The sequence below is a fragment of the Pagrus pagrus genome (assembly GCF_965226575.1).
Source record: "Pagrus pagrus genome assembly, chromosome: 1".
Classification (NCBI taxonomy): domain Eukaryota; kingdom Metazoa; phylum Chordata; class Actinopteri; order Spariformes; family Sparidae; genus Pagrus; species Pagrus pagrus.
The window spans coordinates 16,827,167-16,847,522 of NC_140185.1; the positions used below are offsets into that span (position 1 = coordinate 16,827,167).

Sequence of the window (20,356 nt, forward strand, 5' to 3'; positions counted from 1 at the left end):
TAGGAAATGGCGATGATTTCAATTCTTAACCCTCCTGTTGTCCTCACATTAAACCTACATCCCATGTCTCAGGGGTCACGCTGTCCCCAGTGATTAAGGCAACGTGGTTGGACAGAAGGAAGTCAACTGTCTCTTCTGGTTTCAGGGCAGAAGTTGTTTTGTAGGATTTTCCTCATGGCTGTTTAGTCTCATCTGGTCCCAGAGCAGAAGTTGTCTGAGGGCAGGTGAATCCCTCCTGGTCTCAGGGCAGAAGTCGTATTTTTCTGTTTTAAGGCAACATAGTTGGACAAAAGGGAGTCAACTGTCTCCTCTGGTCTCAGGGCAGAAGTTGTCTGAGGGCAGGTGATTCTCTCCTGGTCTCAGGGCAGAAGTCGTATTTTTCTGTTTTAAGGCAACGTAGTTGGACAAAAGGGAGTCAACTGTCTCTTCTGGTCCCAGGGCAGAGACCATTGTTTCCCACAATTTCATCTGAGGGCAGGTGAATCTCTCCTGGTCTCAGGGTAGAAGTTGTCTGAGGGCAGGTGAATCTCTCCTGGTCTCAGGGCAGAAGTCATATTTTTCTGTTCTCAGGGCAACGTAGTTGGACAAAGGGGAGTCAACTGTCTCCTCTGGTCTCAGGGCAGAAGTTGTTTTGTAGGATTTTACTCATGGCTGTTTAGTCTCATCTGGTCCCAGAGCAGAAGTTGTCTGAGGGCAGGTGAATGTCTCTTGGTCTCAGGGCAGAAGTTGTCTGAGGCCAGGTGAATCTCTCCTGGTCTCAGGGCAGAAGTCGTATTTTTCTGTTCTCAGGGCAACGTAGTTGGACAAAAGGGAGTCAACTGTCTCCTCTGGTCTCAGGGCAGAAGTTGCCTGAGGGCAGGTGAATCTCTCCTGGTCTCAGGGCAGAAGTTGTATTTTTCTGTTTTAAGGCAACGTAGTTGGACAAAAGGGAGTCAACTGTCTCTTCTGGTCCCAGGGCAGAAATTGCCTGAGGGCAGGTGAATCTCTCCTGGTCTCAGGGCAGAAGTTGTCTGAGGGCAGGTGAATCTCTCCTGGTCTCAGGGCAGAAGTTGCCTGAGGGCAGGTGAATCTCTCCTGGTCTCAGGGAAGAAGTCGTATTTTTCTGTTTTAAGGTTCTCACAGTTCTCATATTATTAGAGTTTTAAGTCTTTTTAAAGCTGCTTTTCATGTTCAACATTGTCACTGTTCACCCACGTCATTCTGCTACATTATGAACTTACATATATTGCACTATATGTTGCTTAAAATTGCAAGTGAATGGAATACAAATATATATTATATATTAATTTTATCCTAACGTCCCAGAGCTTTGATAATACAGTTGTGGGTAAATCACCACTTCTTCATAAGAAATATAACACTTAACACTTGAAAATAGTTCCACATAGTAAGTTAGTTCATATTACATCTTTAATCAGCATTATAAACTACTGATATTTGACAAAATCAGCCTCTAACCAAAAGGAATGTAATAAAAGTCAGATGGTGTAACCGGTTACACTGATACCCACAAGTACCCAAGTGTTGCACTTTCTTCAGATGTGCTTTGAGTACATTATTTTGGAAAAAGGACAAAAAGACAGTATAGTAAGAGCATGAAACAGGTACGGCTGGTCACAAAGGTCCACAGCTGGAATCAAACCAAGAATGTTGTAGTCTTGGTATGTGCCTTCAGGCCTCGGCTCCCCAGTGCCCAACACAAGGTTCTCAAACTAATCATAAACCATGACCACAACCTTACCCAAACCTTTGCCAAACTGAATAAGGGATGGGAGAATGTCAAGAGAATGACACAGAAGTTTGAAAGTCAGGTCTGAGCTAACTTTGCATTGATCAACATATGATAAGGTCAGCACTCCATAACTGCCCTGTCGTCAATATCGTGGTGCTGAAGAGCTTCTGATTTCTACCACTAACAATATTTCATTCTTCCCAGCTGTGGTGAAGTGGCCCTAAACATCTCACAGACACATATTTAAAATCCTCAGCTGATACATCACAATAATAAATGGCTAGATGCCATTGGAGGTAAATGAGAATTTGCTTTGAGTGGAACATCTCGTTAAGGGCAAGATGGGTGACATTCACTGTATATAAAAGAGGCCATGGAGAAACTAGCAGCATAATGAAAGATCAAAATACGATATTGCTAGACATGTGTAAAGGTGTGATCAGTTTTATTCCATTTTATTTCACTACCACTCTTGTAGTCCAGCAGGTGGAGGTATTACACCTGTAAACTGTCCGGTCGACCGCCAGAAGAAGAACGTCTCCTGCTGCCTCTCCTCCACTCCACAGAGAGTTGTAGTAGTGCACCACTGTTGGAGTAACAACAGGAAGCATTTTCTTCTTACCCTGGGAATTCAAAGCTTAAGTTTACTTGGGGGAAGTTGCAGTGCAAATAAAAGGTTGTCCTTTAAGGAGCTCAGCATTGATCTGAAAAAGCTCACTATTGATTTGAACAAGTCAGGAAAGTCCCTTGGAGCCATTTCGTAGCAGTTACAGGTCCCAAGATCAACTGTGCAAACAACTGTTTGTAAGTATAAAGGGCATGGCACAGTTGTGTCACTGCCACCATCAGGAAGAAAACGAAAACTATCACCTGCTGCTAGGACTGGGCGATATGGCAAAAAATATAATCGTGATTTTTTTTCCCCATATTGATCGATAACGATATTTATCACAATATATAATTTGATCATCTCAAATGTTTATACAACCTAGACAAAAAAGTGGATCACGACAGTCCTGGCATATTTAAGTACACCTGTACAATAAAATAAAGTAATATTGATCATGCAGTGTTTCCCACACATTCATTTATTAATGGCAGTCCACCACAATATCTACATTGGCTGCCACTAATTGATTTTCTAATTTTTGGATCTGCGCTTCCCGTTCTCACCCATCAGTGAAGAGCATACTCCCATACAATGGAAAGTGGTGTGGTTTTCAGTCTGCCGGTAAAACCGACAAAGAAGAGGAGGAGCAATTTACACTGTTGGCTTGACCGGAACTTCCTCTGCAAAGAAGATGGCTGGCCTCATTCACGAGATCAAGCCCCCATGAATAGCACCAGGCTTTGAAGCCAGTTTTCGTAGTGGCCAAACTGTGTGATTACATCGTGGCGTGATGCACTCAGGCCCAAAAAGACCTTTTCCCATGAGCTAACGTTGTGAAAGAAGCGTCGGTTAAATGGTGCATAATTGTTTTTGAGCCTCACAACCCCCATGAAATGACTTGTTTTACTGGCAGAATTTGAGCCATTCAGTCCAATAAAATTTGGAAAATCTAGAAGGGCTACTCGATTAAATTATTTTATCCTCATTCAAGTGGGCTGGGCGCTAAACTGGAAATTAGCCGACTCAGTCCCTGGCTGCAGTCGCGTTTATTTTTGCCAAGTGATAGGCTGTTAGATCCATTTCGAGTAAAAATGAACGAGGCTTTTCACCGAAATCAACATAATTTTGATCACAAGGTCAGTTCAAAATCGCTTAATTGCCCAGCCCTACCTGCTGCTGAGAGAATATTGGTCAGGTTGGCCCAGAGTCAACCTAAAACCATGGGCTGAGAGGGTGCCGTGAAAGAAAGAAGCCCTCGATTCAGATGCGGCACCTGAAAGCTTGACTGAAGTTTGCTGCTGATAACATGGACAAAGAAAAACCTTCTGGAGGAAAACTGTGGTCTGATGAAACACGAATTGAGTTGTTTGGCCACAATGACCAGCAATACGTTTAGAGGCGAGAAGGTGAAGAAACAAATCTGTGCCAGGAAGCCGACAAATTTAGTTGAACGTCACTGATTCTGTCAAGAGGAGTGGTTAAAAATTCAGTCAGACGACTACCAGAAGCTTGTGGATGGCTATCAAAAGCACCTTATTGAAGGGAAAATGACCAAGAGACATTTAAACAAATATTAGAATTACTGTATTGTATTTCTGACCCAGCAGGTTTGGTCACATTTTTAGAAGACCTATAATGAATTCGTTACTGAACCAAACTTAGTTCACTTCCTTACCGAAGAAAACAACTTATGTGTTTACAATAATTCACAATGAATATTGTAGCTTTATCAGACAATATAAATGCACGTTACATGTACACATTAACAGTGACTAACCGGGAATTTCTAATGACTACTGGACAGAGTTAAAATCACTCACTGAAACAAAGGGCAAGCTAATTTAAGTTAGCAAATCTTGTTCTAACTAAGTGGAGGGGAGTTTGCAGGCTTTTAAACTATGTGTGGGTGTGTCCTGACAGAGTTGTTTAGGACACGTGAGCTCTGAGTTTCAGAGTCGTTGTAGAATATTACTTTTTTTTGCAGTTCCTCCTTTTTAAAGAAGCAGGAGAAGCACTTCTCTGTAGCGTACTGAGGGATCTTCTCTATGTAAGCCGCACGATACATCCACAAAGCTAGATTATATGAAAGTAATTCAATGAATACATTTTTTTTTATGTATGTAATATATTCAGATTGTTTAAATGTTTTATTTAATAAAACTTTTAGAAAGGCCTGGACTGTAATGAGACAGTGATAATGGGAAGTTCAGAATTTATTGTTGTATAGTAGTTCTTACTGTATATTAGTTGTATTACCTGATTCCCACCGCTGTGTATTTGTGCAAGCCCAAATTGGCCCTGTCAAAATGCAGAGAAATGCACACTTTTACACAAGTATCTGTACTGCCAATCAGGGCTCAAGACTAACTTATTTAACTGGTTTCACTGGTGCACCTAACTTTGGAGGTTTGGCAGAGTGTTAATTTAATAATGTATAGACGGACTGCAGTCCTCAGAGAAGAAAAGATGATCAAAAGTCCAGTTCAAAATGAAGAGAACCATGTTTTAAAGTTGAGTGTGAGAGCAGTACACAACAAATCATAACAAAGAGAAATGCACAGCAAATGTAAGATGTACAATACACTTTATCAGACTCAAGCAGCTTACTCTGGAGCCACAAAATGCTTTACACTACCTTTGCTTATAATGCAGTGGTACCCAAAGACCTGTGAAATTGGTGGATTTCCCTTTAATACATTCATGTACCTAATAAACAAATAAGCTTAACTTCCAGTGTCAAGTTGTGAGAAAAAAAATGCGACGTTGGCTATTTCTTTGATTGGAAAATGCTAGCTGAAAGACGCCGACACATGTCATTGATAATAAATACAACCATTAACAAAAATCGAGAGTATGTGAGCAGCACTGACTCCAGACCAGCCGTGTGTTTTGTCAAACTGCGACTGTGCAGTGCAGTCTTGTTTAAGTCGCGCTCTGATGACGTCGCACTGAGAGGAGGTGCGGGTTTGCCACGTCGGTCTCTGTGCAACGCATTTACACTGTTGCTCGTGAAGCCCAGAGCTAACTTTCAAAGCCGTTTTATGTTTACAACCGGAGAGAAAGAGACCCTCCAGCGTCACCGGTGCCGTCGTAGCTCCTCGCCACAGCAGTGCAGTCGGGTATATTGAAGCTGGAAGGCGGAGAAATGCTCGGTGCTGTCTGGACTCGTCAGGCTGGAAGCCACACAACTGACTGATGCATCCTCGTTCAGCTCACCCCACCGTATGCTGTCGATGTTGTGTGAGTAGCCGTGGCTTTACAGAGCTTTTTAAACTCCCTAGCGTTGATTCTGCAAGCTAAGAGCTAGCTACGAGCTTCAATCTGTCTATTTTTAACGTCTTTGCTAAAGTGTGCTTAAAGTTTCCGCGGTGGACAAAATGACAACGCTGCCTGATGTCATGATTGAGACAGGCAGCTTCAGTACATGTCTTAGCAGGTCTCTGCAACAGCAAAAAAAAACCCACCTCTTAACAAAGTGTTCCCTGAAGAAAAGTCAGTGCAGTCCAACAAACACACCAGCTCAACACAGCTTCGTGTTCAAAAGCACTTTTTTTTTCTTTTAAAGCACTTGTGGTGAGGTGAAAACCAGAAACGTGTTGCACTTCCACAAAATGGCAAAATACCATCCTGCAATCCCTTCACTCTAGTTAATTTCTCGATCTCACAGTTCCTGTTTTCACTCTTGACTTTCAACTCAAAGTTTGTGTGTGTGTGTGTGTGTGTGTGTGTGTGTGTGTGTGTGTGTGTGTGTGTGTGTGTGTGTGTGTGTGTGCGTGCGTGTGTGTGTGGTTGTGCTAACGGCTGTTTCCTGTTGAAGATTCAACTTTGATATTTAATATTGGGGCTACACACTGTCTACAGAGCATGCTGTAGTATCATCTCCATCAAGTCTTATCTGTAGAAAGGAAATGCTGATATACACAGGGGCTGGATGTTATCTGCCTCAGGTTTGTGTTCCGCTTTAGGAGCCTGTTACTGGCTGATGAACTGGGGCGGGACTACTTTTATTTTATTTTTTAGACCCACTGAACAGTGATGAGAGGAGATGATACCAAATGTTATGGGTTTTAGTTACAGCTACACTAGTTCAGATGAGAGGTATGATATGGAAATGTTTATTTCCAATACGTAAAGAACAAGAAATGACAGACAAGAATAATAAAATAAAATAATCTGAAAGAATAGCAGACAGATGGAAAAAAATGTATATTTACAAACAATGAAAAGCATAAAGCAAAAGAAATTGTCAAACACTTGATGACTTTGTCTAGATATTTAAAAAAAGGAGTGAGAAGACGTATACATTTATTAAACCCACCCCTTCTCCATAAGTCATTCAATGACTTCCCTTATGGTCTAAATTTATACTCTAATTAATTTTCCCAAAACAATATGCAGCTGGCCAGACGGCCTTGGATGTACCCACAACAGCCGACATGCGTCCGGGGAGCACAGAGTGCTACTGTGCACAAACACTCCCCCCCAAGTCCAACAGTTCATACTTAGGACAGTCATAATTCACAGTGCTAAAAGGTGTAATAAACCGAGAGGTTATAGGTCAATACGTGAAAGAAAACAGTGCAAGGTAAACAACAATGTGTGGTTAAATGCAAATGATACATTTTGCTACTATGAAATATAAATTCATTACTGATATACTATCCTTATCAAACATATAAATCCATTATTTGCATTTTTTATCTATCATAGTTATCTTAATCATATTGACCAGTTATCAGATGCATATCGGTTTAACATGGTATGAAAACAAATGGTGATTATACTATGTGTACTTGCATATCTATGGTATTGATTTCTATGATATTAGTGTTGTTAAAAAGGTTTATATCCATTTTCATGTCTGTCAGGACATAATAATTTGTAAAACTATAATAAAGCATCCAAAAAAAACCTCCTGTTTTCATCCCTTCAAGGGTTATTGTAACTATAATAATAATGATTTATATTATTGTGTAATACCATGACATAACGTTGCAACCCTAGTTCAGATGGGACTTAATTGAATGTCTTGAATTATTTTCATCATAAATTTTTCCTTAAATTGACAGAAAATGGTGAAATAATGTCCACCATAGTCCAGGAGACACAAAAATGTCCTGTTCACTATCACATAAAGAGTAAATCCTCAATAACGAGAGAATTGTCAACATTTCTGCTTTAAAACCAGAGGTTGGAAGTAAGTACTATTAAGTTTAAGTTTAATAGTCTTTGAATTAAATTAATATGATGTGAGGTTCAGTAAGCTTTGCACAGAAATGTCCTTCAGAGGGATACATTCTTATATTAACCTAAGTAAAGAAGTCGAATCGGTACCTCTACTTTTACCAGAGTGTTGTGTAAGTATCTGTACTTAATGGCTGTCTTTTATTTAGGTGTGTCAGTATTATTTGTTGTTGTAGTTCACTGGCATGCCTGAAGAGCCATTGGTGACGTTAACGATGAGGTCAAATGTGAGTGGTGAAGAAGAATGGCCATTATTAACATTTATTGATAATAGCAAGGAGTGGCTGAGCTATATTCTCCAGGTAGTGTTGGCAGTTTCAGTATTTGACTTGGTCAGTTATTTGACGTGGACATACACTTGGAAATTGTACTTTAAACACTTCCAGGACCTCACTGTGGCCTTAGGCAGGCAGACTGCAAATACACAGGCCTGATACTCTGGGTAGTTGTAGTTTGTTTGCTTTGTTAAGAAATGGTTTGACATTGGCCAGGAGTGATGCCACCAGGAAGGCTTCAGGATGGTTCTCTGGTCTGGTACACTGTCTCTATGAAGTGAAACCTCAGGGGAAAAGTTACTTCAGTGTCTGTTCACTCAGTTTCCAGTTTATTAAGAACATTGAGCTAAAATAAACGCAGTCTGATTTAACAGTCCTGCAATAAATCCTGTCTTCATGGAGTTTATAATGTTTAGTGTATGTCAATACTGTTTTGAAGAGATGTTAATTCAACTGTATGATCATTAAGAGGCTGTAGTGGTAAAGCTTTAATGCATTATACTGAGTGGGGTGTCTAATGTTTTGTCCACCCGATTTATATCAGTGTGGTTAGACTAAATGTTAGAAACGCTTCTCTGTAAACCAATTAAACAGCACGCCACTTCCATTTCTCCATTTGTACCATTAAAAACAGAATATTGCATCAAAGATCGTTCTTTTCTGGCACAAGCTCCGTCACTGCTACGCTGCTAGCGGTAACTCACCTTGCATCATTTACAATACATCACCAAAGGATGAGACACATGAAGTAATTTGTCCAGTCAGCATTAGAGCCCAACCAATACTTGATTTAAGGTGCCAATGTCGATACTGATATTAAGGAGTAAAAATGTCTGCTTTATCGGACGATAAACACACATTTTTTGAAACTTAAATGTGGTTATCAAACACTTATGACAAAGATATGAAATGGATGCAGGATATTTTACAGTTTAAGAATAAATTTTATTGTCCAAAATGACAGATTACTGGAAGAGTAAACTTCTCTGGGAATTAAATAATTATAAAATATCCAAGCATCTGTCTCTTTATTATATCTTCTCATAATGGGCAACATATTTTCCGATATAATATTACTGTAATAGGCCAATATCGGCCAACTAATAAATCGGTAAGTTTGCTATATCACTCTATTGGTTTATTCATGTCACCGACCTGCTTGTCAATGAGGTTATGTGAAATTTGGAAACAGAAGTAAGAGGACATTTAATACTGGATCTCTACAATTCACTTGAAAAGTTGATTTTGGATGCCTTCAAGAGTGACCATGATCTAAAATCATCAGCTCGCCCACTTCTTCAAACCACTCCCTTAAAATTAGGGCTGCAACTAACTGTTGTTTTCATTGTCAGTTAATCTGCCAATTATTGTCACGTTTAATCGTTTAGTCTATTACAAAAATTGTGAAATCCAAAAGTGACAACAGAAAAGCAGAGAAGAAAATGCAAATGTTTGACCTTTTGTCCACGAAAAATAAATGAAACGATTCATTGAAAGATGGCAATTAATCAAACCAACAAAACCAAACAAAAACTTGTTCTGTCCGACCAACACGCCAAAACCCAAGGAAATTTTGTCATATATGGCTAAGAAAACCAGCAGGTGTTGTAAAATATTGAAATAAACACAACCTCTTCTAACATCGTAAATAAATCTTCATTTACAAAATCAAATATTAACATTTTACACAACCAGCACCGTGTATTAAATGAGTGTGTCTGTTGTTTTTGGCAGTCATCTACTAAGTAAATTGATCATGAAACAAGATGCGTCAGGATATGGATGGCTCACCACCCCTGATAAGTAATTTCCTGGGGAAAACCCTGTCAGGGTTGAGAGAGTTGAGATGTACCACTGTCTGACATGGTTTATGTCATGATAACATGTCATGTCCGTCAACCAAAGTAGGTTTGATAAGGACTGATGGAAGCGGTGCCAAACGAGAAGTGGTTTGGTGTTGAGTCCGACAATGTTGACATCAGTTTGCTTCTTTAAACCTCTTGTGAATAAACATTAAGGTGTTTACATTTTTAAATATGAGGCAGATTCACATAAGGCTGTCACACAGGTGCTGTGTCTTTTTCAAAGACACACAAATTACACAACGCAGTAAAAATCTGTTTGGCTTTATCTTTTGTCAACAGCAGCGATGATGGAACATTTTCTCGTTAATTTTTTCAAGCAGATGGTTAACTTAAAGCCCAGTAGTACTGTAGTTCAGTAATTTCCCCTTTCAGATATCAAATCAGTTTTACATTTTCGAGCAATTTTGCTGATTAACAAATAAACTCTGGAAAAGGTTTTGTATCTTAACGGGGACCTTGCCGACTAAATAAAATAAAAGATAAGAAATAAAATAAGAACTAGCTTAAATAAAAACTGGACCAGTGCTCTTATAATCCTTGCCTTATTAACAGCACTACTGTTTACTTATTTGCCATGTAAAGTAAATACCTTGGGACTGATGTGGTCTGTAAATGTTTTGTAAATGTTGACAGAGCCTCAGGTTTGTTTGTTTTTGTTTCCCTGATCTAATCTTACTTTTCTCGTTCTGACTCTGTCTTGTCTTTTGGTTTCCTTTGCAGTGGCCTGGCTGTACACGGTGGCTCACTGAGGAGAACGAGGGAAGTCCCAGCGGCTGTTGGTTGGTGGGCGGCGTGCGTGGTTGCCACGGTAACTGGCGACCATGCCAGGAGGTCGCAGGGGTCCCAGCAGACAGCAGCTAAGTCGCTCTGCTCTGCCGTCCCTGCAGACTCTGGTTGGAGGCAACCTTGGCAATGGTACAGGACTCAGGAACAGGTGAGCACACTGATGAATTAAAATGATTTTTGATAACGACACACAATTTATCTGAACAGTCTGTAGACCAACCGTCTATTTTACACTGTAGAGCTTGTGACAGTAAGGCTTTAATCCTCTTTGTTGTCCACTTTGTTTGAAATTGTTTCAAAAACTGTATTAATTAAATAAAGTAGTCTTAACTCATCTTAGTTTTAGTAATTCTTGCAAGAGCTGAATGATTAGTTGATTAATCTAAGAAAAGGAAATTTAATCGACAATATTTTAAGTGATCTAAGTGTAAGTGTCTTCATTTTTCCCAATTTTAAACCATCTTTGAGTCCCTCAAAACAAGTCTTTTGAAGATGTCACCTTAGACTATAATTGAGCTTTTTCAGAATTGTGTGACATTTAAATTTCAAAAACGACGAATAAGGTCAAACCTGCAGGCTGGTTTATGCAGCCAACTTGAGTCTGCCGTAACACTGAAAGGGTTAACTTTTCTCATTGCAAATATCTAATGCTAATGTTTAAAAACGTCAGTCCACTTAAGCCATCAGTGGCTTCTCTGCTGCTGTTCATTCAGTATTTCAAAAGCTCCACTTACACACCAGCATCCACCTGCAGGCTCCGACTCATCCTCACCTATGGGGGATGTTAGTGTTTTCCCTCCCCCTCCCTGCCAAGCTGAGCTAGGCATTTCCTCGTGGGGAGTTAGGAGGAAACAGCAGACATCACCTACACATGTTCAGCATTCACATATTAATCATTTCCATGTGAGTTAGCTGACTGATAATGAAAAAATAATTACTATCTGTAGTTGTAGCTTTAATTCTAACATCCTTTGACTATAAGAGCTCATTAAAGTACATTAATTTACAGTGCTAGAAACTGTTATGTAAATGTTTCTGTTATTTTAACTTGCAGAAGGTGTGATGTGACACATTGTTCTAAACACACTCTGCATCACAGATACATCTGTCTGAGATTAGTATTAACTACATCTTCTCTTAGGAGCAGTAACTCGGTGGGTCTTTCTGCGCCCCCTCTCTCGGCCCTCATCACTCCAGAGCCTGTCCGCCACTCGAGGATCCCTGAGCTGCCGTTGGATAGCAGCCTGCTGTTCGAGTTCCTGCTCTTTCTCTACTTGCTGGTGGCCTTGTTTGTCCAGTACATCAACATCTACAGGACGGTCTGGTGGTACCCATACAGCCACCCTGCTGCTTCTACCTCGCTGGTAAGAACTCCCACACTAGCTATGTTGTTTCTGGCAACTTGAAATCACTGCCTTGTCTTTCTTAATACCTATGAACTGTAACTTAACTATTTGTTTTCTTTTTGTTTTTTACTGCTGCAAAATCAGTTGCTTTTTCTTCACTTTCTATGTAGTTTTTATTTTTAGAAAAATATTCTATACACTGATTTCTTAATTTTTTTGGAACATAACAGGTTTTTATTAGGCAGGTTCAGATCTTATTTTAAACACTTATTTTTGTACACATTTTTAAATATGTACAATTTAAAAATGTCTTCATGGAAAATTGATAATGAAAGATGAAAAAAAATCTGCTTTGCTCCTGCAGAACTTTCATCTAATGGACTACCACTTGGCTATTTTCATCACAGTCATGTTGGCCAGGAGGCTTGTTTGGACGATAGTTTCAGAGGTAAACACACAGACCTGTATCCACTCAGCTAACAGACTTCAGTCCACATATGACTGTGGTAATCAAACCCCACTTGGGGCAGAGTCGGTGCCACAGTATCTCTGGAAGCTCTGAGTTAATTCTATCCTCTGTCTTGCCAAGGTGTCTCAGAGCAGCGGTGGGTCACTGCTCCGCTACGTGGTTCTGATTGCAGCTCGGCTCAGCCTGCTGACCATGTGTGGCTGGGTTCTCTGCTGGACGCTGGTCAACCTCTGCAAGAACCACTCCGTGCTCAACCTGCTCTTCCTGGGATACCCGTGAGTTTTTCTTAACCGCCATCCCCCACCCTCTAAAGGCCAGGTTGTGCTTATACAAGCTGTCATCTGACGAAAACAACTGTATTTATACCTGTTGAAGGGACAAAAGGCCTGAGGAGTAAGATGTAATGAATCATACAAATGGGAATAAATATAGACATAGTTGTTCAAACATAAGCCGAAGGAGTTGTGTGAAGTTCAGCCTCTGCTTATTTTCTCACCTCTGCTACTTCATTTTGTGCAGCGATGGCAAATTGTTGTTTTTGAAAAGATACAGAATTTCTTGAATGCAGCCCCATCTTCCACTGTTGTTCAGATGTAGGGTTTGGTCGGTTGCTTGGCAATCAAATAAGCAATTTATTTGAAGCACAGTGACCAAGCTGCAACCTCCGGAGCTGAAAAATGAAGCCAAAACAAAAATTCCAAAAACTGCATTTCCTCAAATGCTCCTAAAAGGATTCGATCTCCATAAGACCCCCATATTAAAATGCTCAACTTTACAGCAGAAATAAACTTGTTTATAGACTGGTAAGAAGAAGAGTTCTGGCATCTATAGCTAATTTCCCCATTCATGACAACTGTATGACGGGGGATTTTTTTTGTCTTACTCTCTCTTTTAAATAATATTATGGCTTAAAGTTATGCATAACTGAGGCTGTCGCCGCTTTGATGCTCCACCTGTTTGCCCATTTTTTGGTGGAGACAGGCACTTCCAAGTTGATGATTCAATTCAACTTAATTCATCTTTATTTGTAAAGGGACCATGTACAATATTAAGCAATCAATGTTGCCATTTGATGCATTGTACCAGAGTTAGCTTGGAGCTAATTTACATCTGCAGTCCCTTGACAGGTCATAATTAAACATCACGGCTGGAGCCACCACACAATGGCTCTTTCGAAACGTATGGATAACGTCACAGAGATTACGTCTATGCTTTTATGAGTATAGGATATTGATGCTTTAACTCATACACATTTATGGGTTGGAGCCAAATTGGTGTCTGGCTGAAATATTTTTTGCCATCCTACATGTGAAATCTTTGTGATGCACATGAACCACAATTGTCATAATAACACCTGACCAAGGTTATCTCTGTTGCAAATTATAATTTTATTTAATTATTTTTATTTTACCTTTATTTTACCAGGAATAATCCCATGGAGATTCAAAATCTCTTTTACAAGGGAGCCCTGGCCAAGAAAGCAGCATAAAAAGTTCCACATGATGGAACAAACAACAAATTTAAAACAAAGAACATAAAAAATGCACAAGAGATAAGTTATGTGATACCAGTTTTTCTAGTTGCGGCAGCATCTAAGTCTAAAAGAAAAGACTAAAAACAAAAAAAACTAAACCTTTTATACATAGAAAATGAAATTGCGTCTGGAAGAAAAAACAAAATTTATCACATGAAAAAAACAAATAAATTCTCTTTCGTGATATGAATCTGATTTTCAAAACAAACGATCAATAGAGCTGTTAATCTGTGAGCATGTGACGCCTGTTTGGTTGTTTCGTGTGTGCTAATGGCACTAGAAGTTGTGGACCCTCCCGTAAAGTGTCTCACCATTTTAAATATGCATGATGTTTTCACATTATACATCTCCTTTTCATCCTGCCATCATTTGAAACTAAAACTTGCTGCTCTGTTCTTTTGTCCTTGTCCACACACACCCTCCCTCCCATGCCAGATTTGGTGTGTACGTCCCGCTCTGCTGTTTCCATCAGGAGGGGGGGAAAAGCCAAACGGCACCATCTGACTGTGATTACCCAGCCGACCACCAGCAGACTGAACTAACGGAGACCCCGTTCTTTCGCCCACGTGACTTCCTCTTCCTGTTGCGAGAGAACCTCAGAGAGCAGTTTTCCAGCCCCCCGCACATGCCTATTCACACCTGTCCACCACACACACACTCGCACACGCCGGAGTTGATTCGAGCCGAGGTGGAGGAGCTGAAGAGTGACTTCAACCGGCGAATCAAGGAAGTGCTGTTCAACTCCCTGTTCAGTGCTTACTACGTCGCCTTCCTGCCTCTCTGCTTTGTCAAGGTTGGTATCAGCCACTTGTGGTTCTTCTCCTTTAAGATTTTATTGTTGAGGTTGCTTTCATGCTCCACCATCCGTTCAGTAAAGGTTTCCTACAATCTTGCCTGTATTCTTGAGTTTATCTGTCTCTAATTCTGTACTTTGTCTCCGTAGAGCACCCAATACTACGACATGCGCTGGTCATGTGAGCATCTGATCATGGTGTGGATCAATGCGTTTGTGATGCTGATGAGTCAGCTGCTGCCCCCCAGCTACTGTGACCTGCTTCATCGCTCGGCAGCTCACCTGGGCCGCTGGCAGAAACTGGAGCACGGCTCATACAGCAACGCACCTCAGCATGTGTGAGTGGATCTTTCTGTACACACACAGGTTCTAAATTACTCCGTTAATGATTTGTGTGTAACTGTGGTGTTGATATATTTTGCAGGTGGTCAGAAAGTACCATTTGGCCTCAGGGGGTGTTGGTACGACACAGTCGATCTCTTTATAAGGCAGTTGGGCCCTATAATGTCGCTCTGCCCTCTGACGTCTCTCATGCAAGGTTTTATGTGAGTACCTCTGCTTTATGTTATGTTGACTTTGGGTGTAGCCTGTACATTTTTCACAATAGTAAGAACATTAATACAGTGCAGAACACAGCCTTTGAGGTGTTTGAACTGAAGCATATAAGTTGAAAAATCTGCTGTCACACATGTGAAAGGCCACTCTTGTTAACGTCAGCAGAATGATACTTTTATCACAGAGCCACATGTTAATCCTCTCATGCATGGTGTCAACTGCAGTGGACAGATATTTTGAAGACCTTATTTACCATTTAAGCTGGAGTGCCATGTCCCAACCACCAAGTGGCAGACCCGGAGGGAAGAGCAGATGAACCAAGTATCACTGGAATAACTGTTCAATCCTTTTATTCTCAGAAAACTGTAGCTCTCCCATGTGACTTATTGATCATGTCAACACCACAATAATCAATAAGAGCAATGTGTTGTGTCAAATGGCTCGATCAGTCACATTCTGGTGGGATTTTGTAAATAAATAGCAAAAAAGAACAAGCAGCACAGCAGGTCAAACACTAGCTTGAAGATAGTTTGATAATTGCTAATTACGTTTTAATTGATGTGGTCTGCAATAAATAGAAGTTAGTTTAAAGGTACACATTGACTAGCAAGCCTGTTTAATGTAGGAACTAATAATTATTTCTCTTCTTAAATGAACCGTTCCGTCCGTAAATGTCATGAAGTGGTTAACATTTCAATCCCAGTCTTGTTTTTTGCTTAAAAGATACTTTAACAATTGATTAGCTGTTGAAAGAGTTGCTTTATAATTTTCCGTCGATCAACTGATTAACTTATTTATCAAAAATAATCAGTGCAGCTTAAATTTGATGTGAGCAGATTTGTGTCTGTTGAATCAATCAGAATAATTTCTGACTGTCTCCTTCTCCAGACCAGATTCTGAGGTTTAGTCCATCATGTTCATCATGAATACAGTTACTGGCTCTATAAAGCTTGCCGTGTTTTACATAGTACAGGTGTCCATTTTATTATGTCCACCCCCTGCATATCACATATCTGTATCTTTGACATGATTTTCTTTTCTGATCTTCTTTTCAGTTCCTCTTCCACAAGCCATTGCGGATCCTGAACCTGCTGATCTGGATCGAGTCCAGTGTGGTTTTGTACCAGTTATACTCTCTGCTGCGCTCTGAGCGCTGGAACCACACCTTGTCTCTGGGCCTTATTCTCTGCTGCAACTATTATGTCCTTTTTAAACTGCTCCGAGACCGCATAGTGCTGGGCAAAGCCTACTCATACCCTCTGTCCTCCACCAGTTTGGGGCTGAAGTCGCAGTAAAGGCTCTTCACAGTGAGACCTCACCTACGAACTCTGGACGTGGAGGGGAGCTGGGTGAAGGCCTGGTAAAGATGGGGGTTGATTTAGCGCTCTTGCTTGGAGGTTAAGGGACAGACTGTGAACTCATGTTCGTGTTTTGATACGGTTCTATTTTTAATGCAATGTTTATATATACCTATTTAAAAGAATATTTTTATTTTGTATACTATTTCGAGTTACGCCGGGCATTACCACGCTGACGACATTAGCATGTTGTGTTATGTTGTTGCTAGGCGACAGGGAGGTCAGGGAATGCCAGGAGGTGACTTTCACCAAAGATATTTTAAGTGCAGGTGGCCAATCACAGAGCGTACTTGGCTTCTGAAAGTCAATTTATCCAGACGAGCAATTCAGAGCAGTGGAAGGAGTTGTGCCTGAGATCCTGACTCCTGATTGGGCTGTTCTGCATCAGCCCTGAGGCACTAGAGCCGGTGAAACAGCTGTTTGGGTTAATGTTAGCAGTACGCAAACACTGTCACTGCTCTAGGCACATTTTCACTGGGGAATTTAAAGCAGTTTATTGGAAATGTGCTGTTTGCTTTCTGGTTGAGAGTTAAATGAGAAGATAGAGAATAATCAGATGCGAGGCCACAGCATGCAGACAGGAAGTTTAAAGGATAAGTTCACCCAAAATGTCTTTGTAGTCATTATCTCCTCACCTTCATGCCGATGGAAAGTTGGGTGAAATTTTGTAGTGCACAAAACATTTTCTGGAGCTTCTCGGCACAATGGCAAGGACAATTCTCATAAGCAACTGAAGTAGCTTCAGGGACCTTGTTTTGAATCGTAAAAAAATTAAAATGGCACCATACAGCTCATCCATCGGATTACCAGATCCAACTGAAGACATTATTTACACCTTCAAAGCACAGTCAAGCTCTGCACCTGCTAATTTTAGCTCAGCAGCTACAGTGTAATAATTCTGATTTAAAAAGGGTGTAAATAACATATTTTCAAATGTATTTTGGATCTCAGGAGTCAGGCATTTTGAATTATATTGGACAAGATGTATGGATCCATTTTATTTTTATGTATTTTTTTTTTTTCAGTTGTTTTTTTATGTTTTTAAACAAGTCCCCATCTAATTCTAATGTTTAGGGAAATGCAGCATCACTGTTTAGTTGTGAAGCTCCAGAAATGTTTTGAGGACTACAAAACTTATCCTTTATCATTAGCACAAAGACTGGAAAAGGGAAACGGCCAGCCTAGTTCTATCAGTGCTCAAAACAACTGCCTGCAGCATCTTTAAAACTCACTAATTAACACATAAAGTCTTCTTTGTTTAATTCCAACAAAAATAACTAACAATTTTACAATTTTACAGAGGTTATCTGCCGTTGCCAGAGACATGCATAACCTCCATATTGGTATATGGTATATTTCCTCCCGTAAAATAGAAAATGTTTGATCAATTTTAAAACAAAGGAGTCATTACATGCTAATTAGTTAGCTTTAAAGGTGCTTGTAGGCAGATTTTGTAACCTAGTTTGGACAGAGCCAGGCTTGCTGTTTCCCCTTGTTACCAGATGAGTTAATTAGCTGCATGCTTCAGCTTCACATTTGATGTGCTGATGAAATTGCCGCAAATTTCCCATCTAACTCGCCGCCAGAAAGAAAATTGTGTACTTCCCATGATTTTGAACCTCGCTTTAAGCAGAGCTTCAGAGGGGATTTTTAAAAATGTTCCTACAAACTGACCTCTTTAGATCAGCATGCAGGAAAAACACCTTAGGTACTCTCGTCCACTGCCTCTGCAAAGAATGCTGTATTCTTCCTCACTCACTTTGTTACTGTGTTTTTACTATGAGTGTCTGCTTGTCTCTCACCATTGGCTGTCTGGAGGGCAGTTACAGTACCAGCCTTTGAAAACTCACACCAGGGCGTCAACAAGTGAGGAGGGATTGAGATTCTACCCTTGAACTCAAAGCACACCTTACAATGTCAAAAACAGATGGGTGGTGTTATCTTGTCATACAGAGTATTCCTGCCCTGGTTGTGATTACTTTGAAGGGCTGCTGCTGTACCAGGTGATTATTTAAGTACAAAGTCATACTGATGTCGTACCACACTTTGACATGCTGAAATCTTCTATGATTCATTTGTGTTCTCAAAGGTCACCCACTCACTTTTATTTTATTCAATTTTGGTGCCTGAATGCGTAAACCACAATGGGCGACCACATCACACGGGGTCCATCTCACTGTGGATTGGATGTAGATAACAGAACGAATGTGGCCAATAATAAAGATTAATGGTGGTACGTCCCAGGACCTAACCCTTCTCCCACTGCAATCATCACGCTCCCGTTCGGATTAGACAGCAGAGGATGTTTTAATAGTGACATTTCCATGGGCGATGAAAATCAAAGGGTGAAGAAGACCTTGTTACCATTTCATGTATTCTCAGTTACCAGAATGGTGTTACACACAGGTTGCCTTGCATGTTGTTGCCTTTCTGTTAAGTCACACTTGTTGAACATCGTCTTACTCTCAAGTAGGTTCCTCTTGGGGCGGTATTAAGGATTATTGTCTGATTATTACTGATTAAATTACTGTTGTCAGATAGAGATCAATACAATTTGAACTGAAAGTCTCTTTTAGTAGGAGAAGCAAATCTGATTATCAATGGCTGCATTTGGATAGTTGAAGAAATTAGGTAGGGTGTCTTTTCTGAAACCTTTTTGTTTGATGTCGGTGGATATCGTCATGAGGTCAAGAAAAGATGTGAAGGAGAAGAAGTAAGGATTTAGAAAAGACAACCACGGTGCTAAGAGAATCAGACTGTACTCACACTTGGGATTATCTGCTTAATGGTTCAGTGTGTTTACTATCTTGAAGTAGATAAGAAAGGAAGTATTGAAGCTCCTTTCCTGAGCATGTAGAGAATTTGGTGAATTGGCATCATTGCTGCTTCTTGGATACTTCGGGGTGATCCCGATTAGAAACCATCTTAAGCAACAAAGAAGACTATTCCACTGCAGCTAACATTTCCTGTGCAAATTTCACCGTGACCGCTTTGATTTCAGTTTCAGGTTGAGTGTAAACAAGGTGGAGGAAAGTACTTTTGAGATGAACCAGTGTGCACACCTGGATTGCCGGTGCTCCTCTGTGCCTCAGCAGATGTGTGAGGAATCTTTGATGAATCACAACTACCATTCACGTGCCCATTATTCTGCTTTGTCTGCAAACTCGGCCCTTAAATCAATTCCTTGGTGCTTATGTTTTGTTTGCAGCCGTTTTCCACTTGAATGTAGCATAACTTTTAATTGAATGCTGCTGACTTGAATTGGCATGTTTTTGTAGTTGGGAGCACCATCCTTCATTGGAGCGCATCCACCGAAATAATTATTTTTCATGGACGTATTGTTTGCTGCAAATCCTCCTCCTCCTTCGTCAGTTCTTACTTGAATTCCAAGTATCAAATAACACACGTTGTGTTTGCTTTCTTTGGTTTGGTGAGACGAGAATTGGAAAGATTTCAGATTTCAGAAGTGTACTTGATCTTCTTCTAGCCTCCATAAAATTGGAAGACAAGTTTGTAATTGATGTTGATCTGTTTGCCCTATAATTATAAAAGTTGTCAAATTTGAGTCCCAGTTTGTTTTGTATGTGCCATATCCCAGGATGCAGTTTCAGAGTCGTGGTTGAACCTGTTGATGAATGTGTCGGTGCTGGAGAAGTCATAGGAGCTGGTCCTCATATTTCGGCTTTTTACAGTGTTCAGTTTCCCCACAGCATTTCTAAAAAATGCTTTTTGAAATCTGAAATAAAACAAATGGTGTTTAAACAAAGATTGTGTTGTCTGTGTGTGTGT

General features: G+C 40.3%; 1 protein-coding gene across 2 annotated transcripts; it reads left to right on the forward strand.

The window, feature by feature from the left end:
* Positions 1 to 5,286: 5,286 nt before the first annotated feature.
* Positions 5,287 to 20,132, forward strand: tmem39a (transmembrane protein 39A). Of its 2 annotated transcripts, none has more exons than XM_084348680.1 (9): positions 5,287 to 5,582; positions 10,447 to 10,660; positions 11,654 to 11,876; positions 12,223 to 12,306; positions 12,448 to 12,602; positions 14,297 to 14,654; positions 14,805 to 14,992; positions 15,079 to 15,199; positions 16,265 to 20,132. In XM_084348680.1, the coding sequence occupies exons 2-9, from the start codon at positions 10,548 to 10,550 to the stop codon at positions 16,502 to 16,504; spliced, it is 1,482 nt and encodes a 493-aa protein (XP_084204806.1). In that variant the 5' UTR covers positions 5,287 to 5,582; positions 10,447 to 10,547; the 3' UTR covers positions 16,505 to 20,132. The 2 variants fall into 2 exon arrangements, with proteins under 2 accessions (XP_084204806.1, XP_084204807.1); XM_084348681.1 differs by having other exon boundaries at positions 11,660 to 11,876.
* Positions 20,133 to 20,356: the final 224 nt, after the last annotated feature.

Excerpts from the sequence above, each read along its gene's own strand:
- tmem39a (XM_084348680.1), top strand. The coding sequence starts at position 10,548 with ATGCCAGGAGGTCGCAGGGGTCCCAGCAGACAGCAGCTAAGTCGCTCT. Across the intron at positions 11,877-12,222 it reads CTGCTGCTTCTACCTCGCTG|AACTTTCATCTAATGGACTA; the intron begins GTAAGAACTCCC and ends TTGCTCCTGCAG. Across the intron at positions 12,603-14,296 it reads CTGCTCTTCCTGGGATACCC|ATTTGGTGTGTACGTCCCGC; the intron begins GTGAGTTTTTCT and ends CTCCCATGCCAG.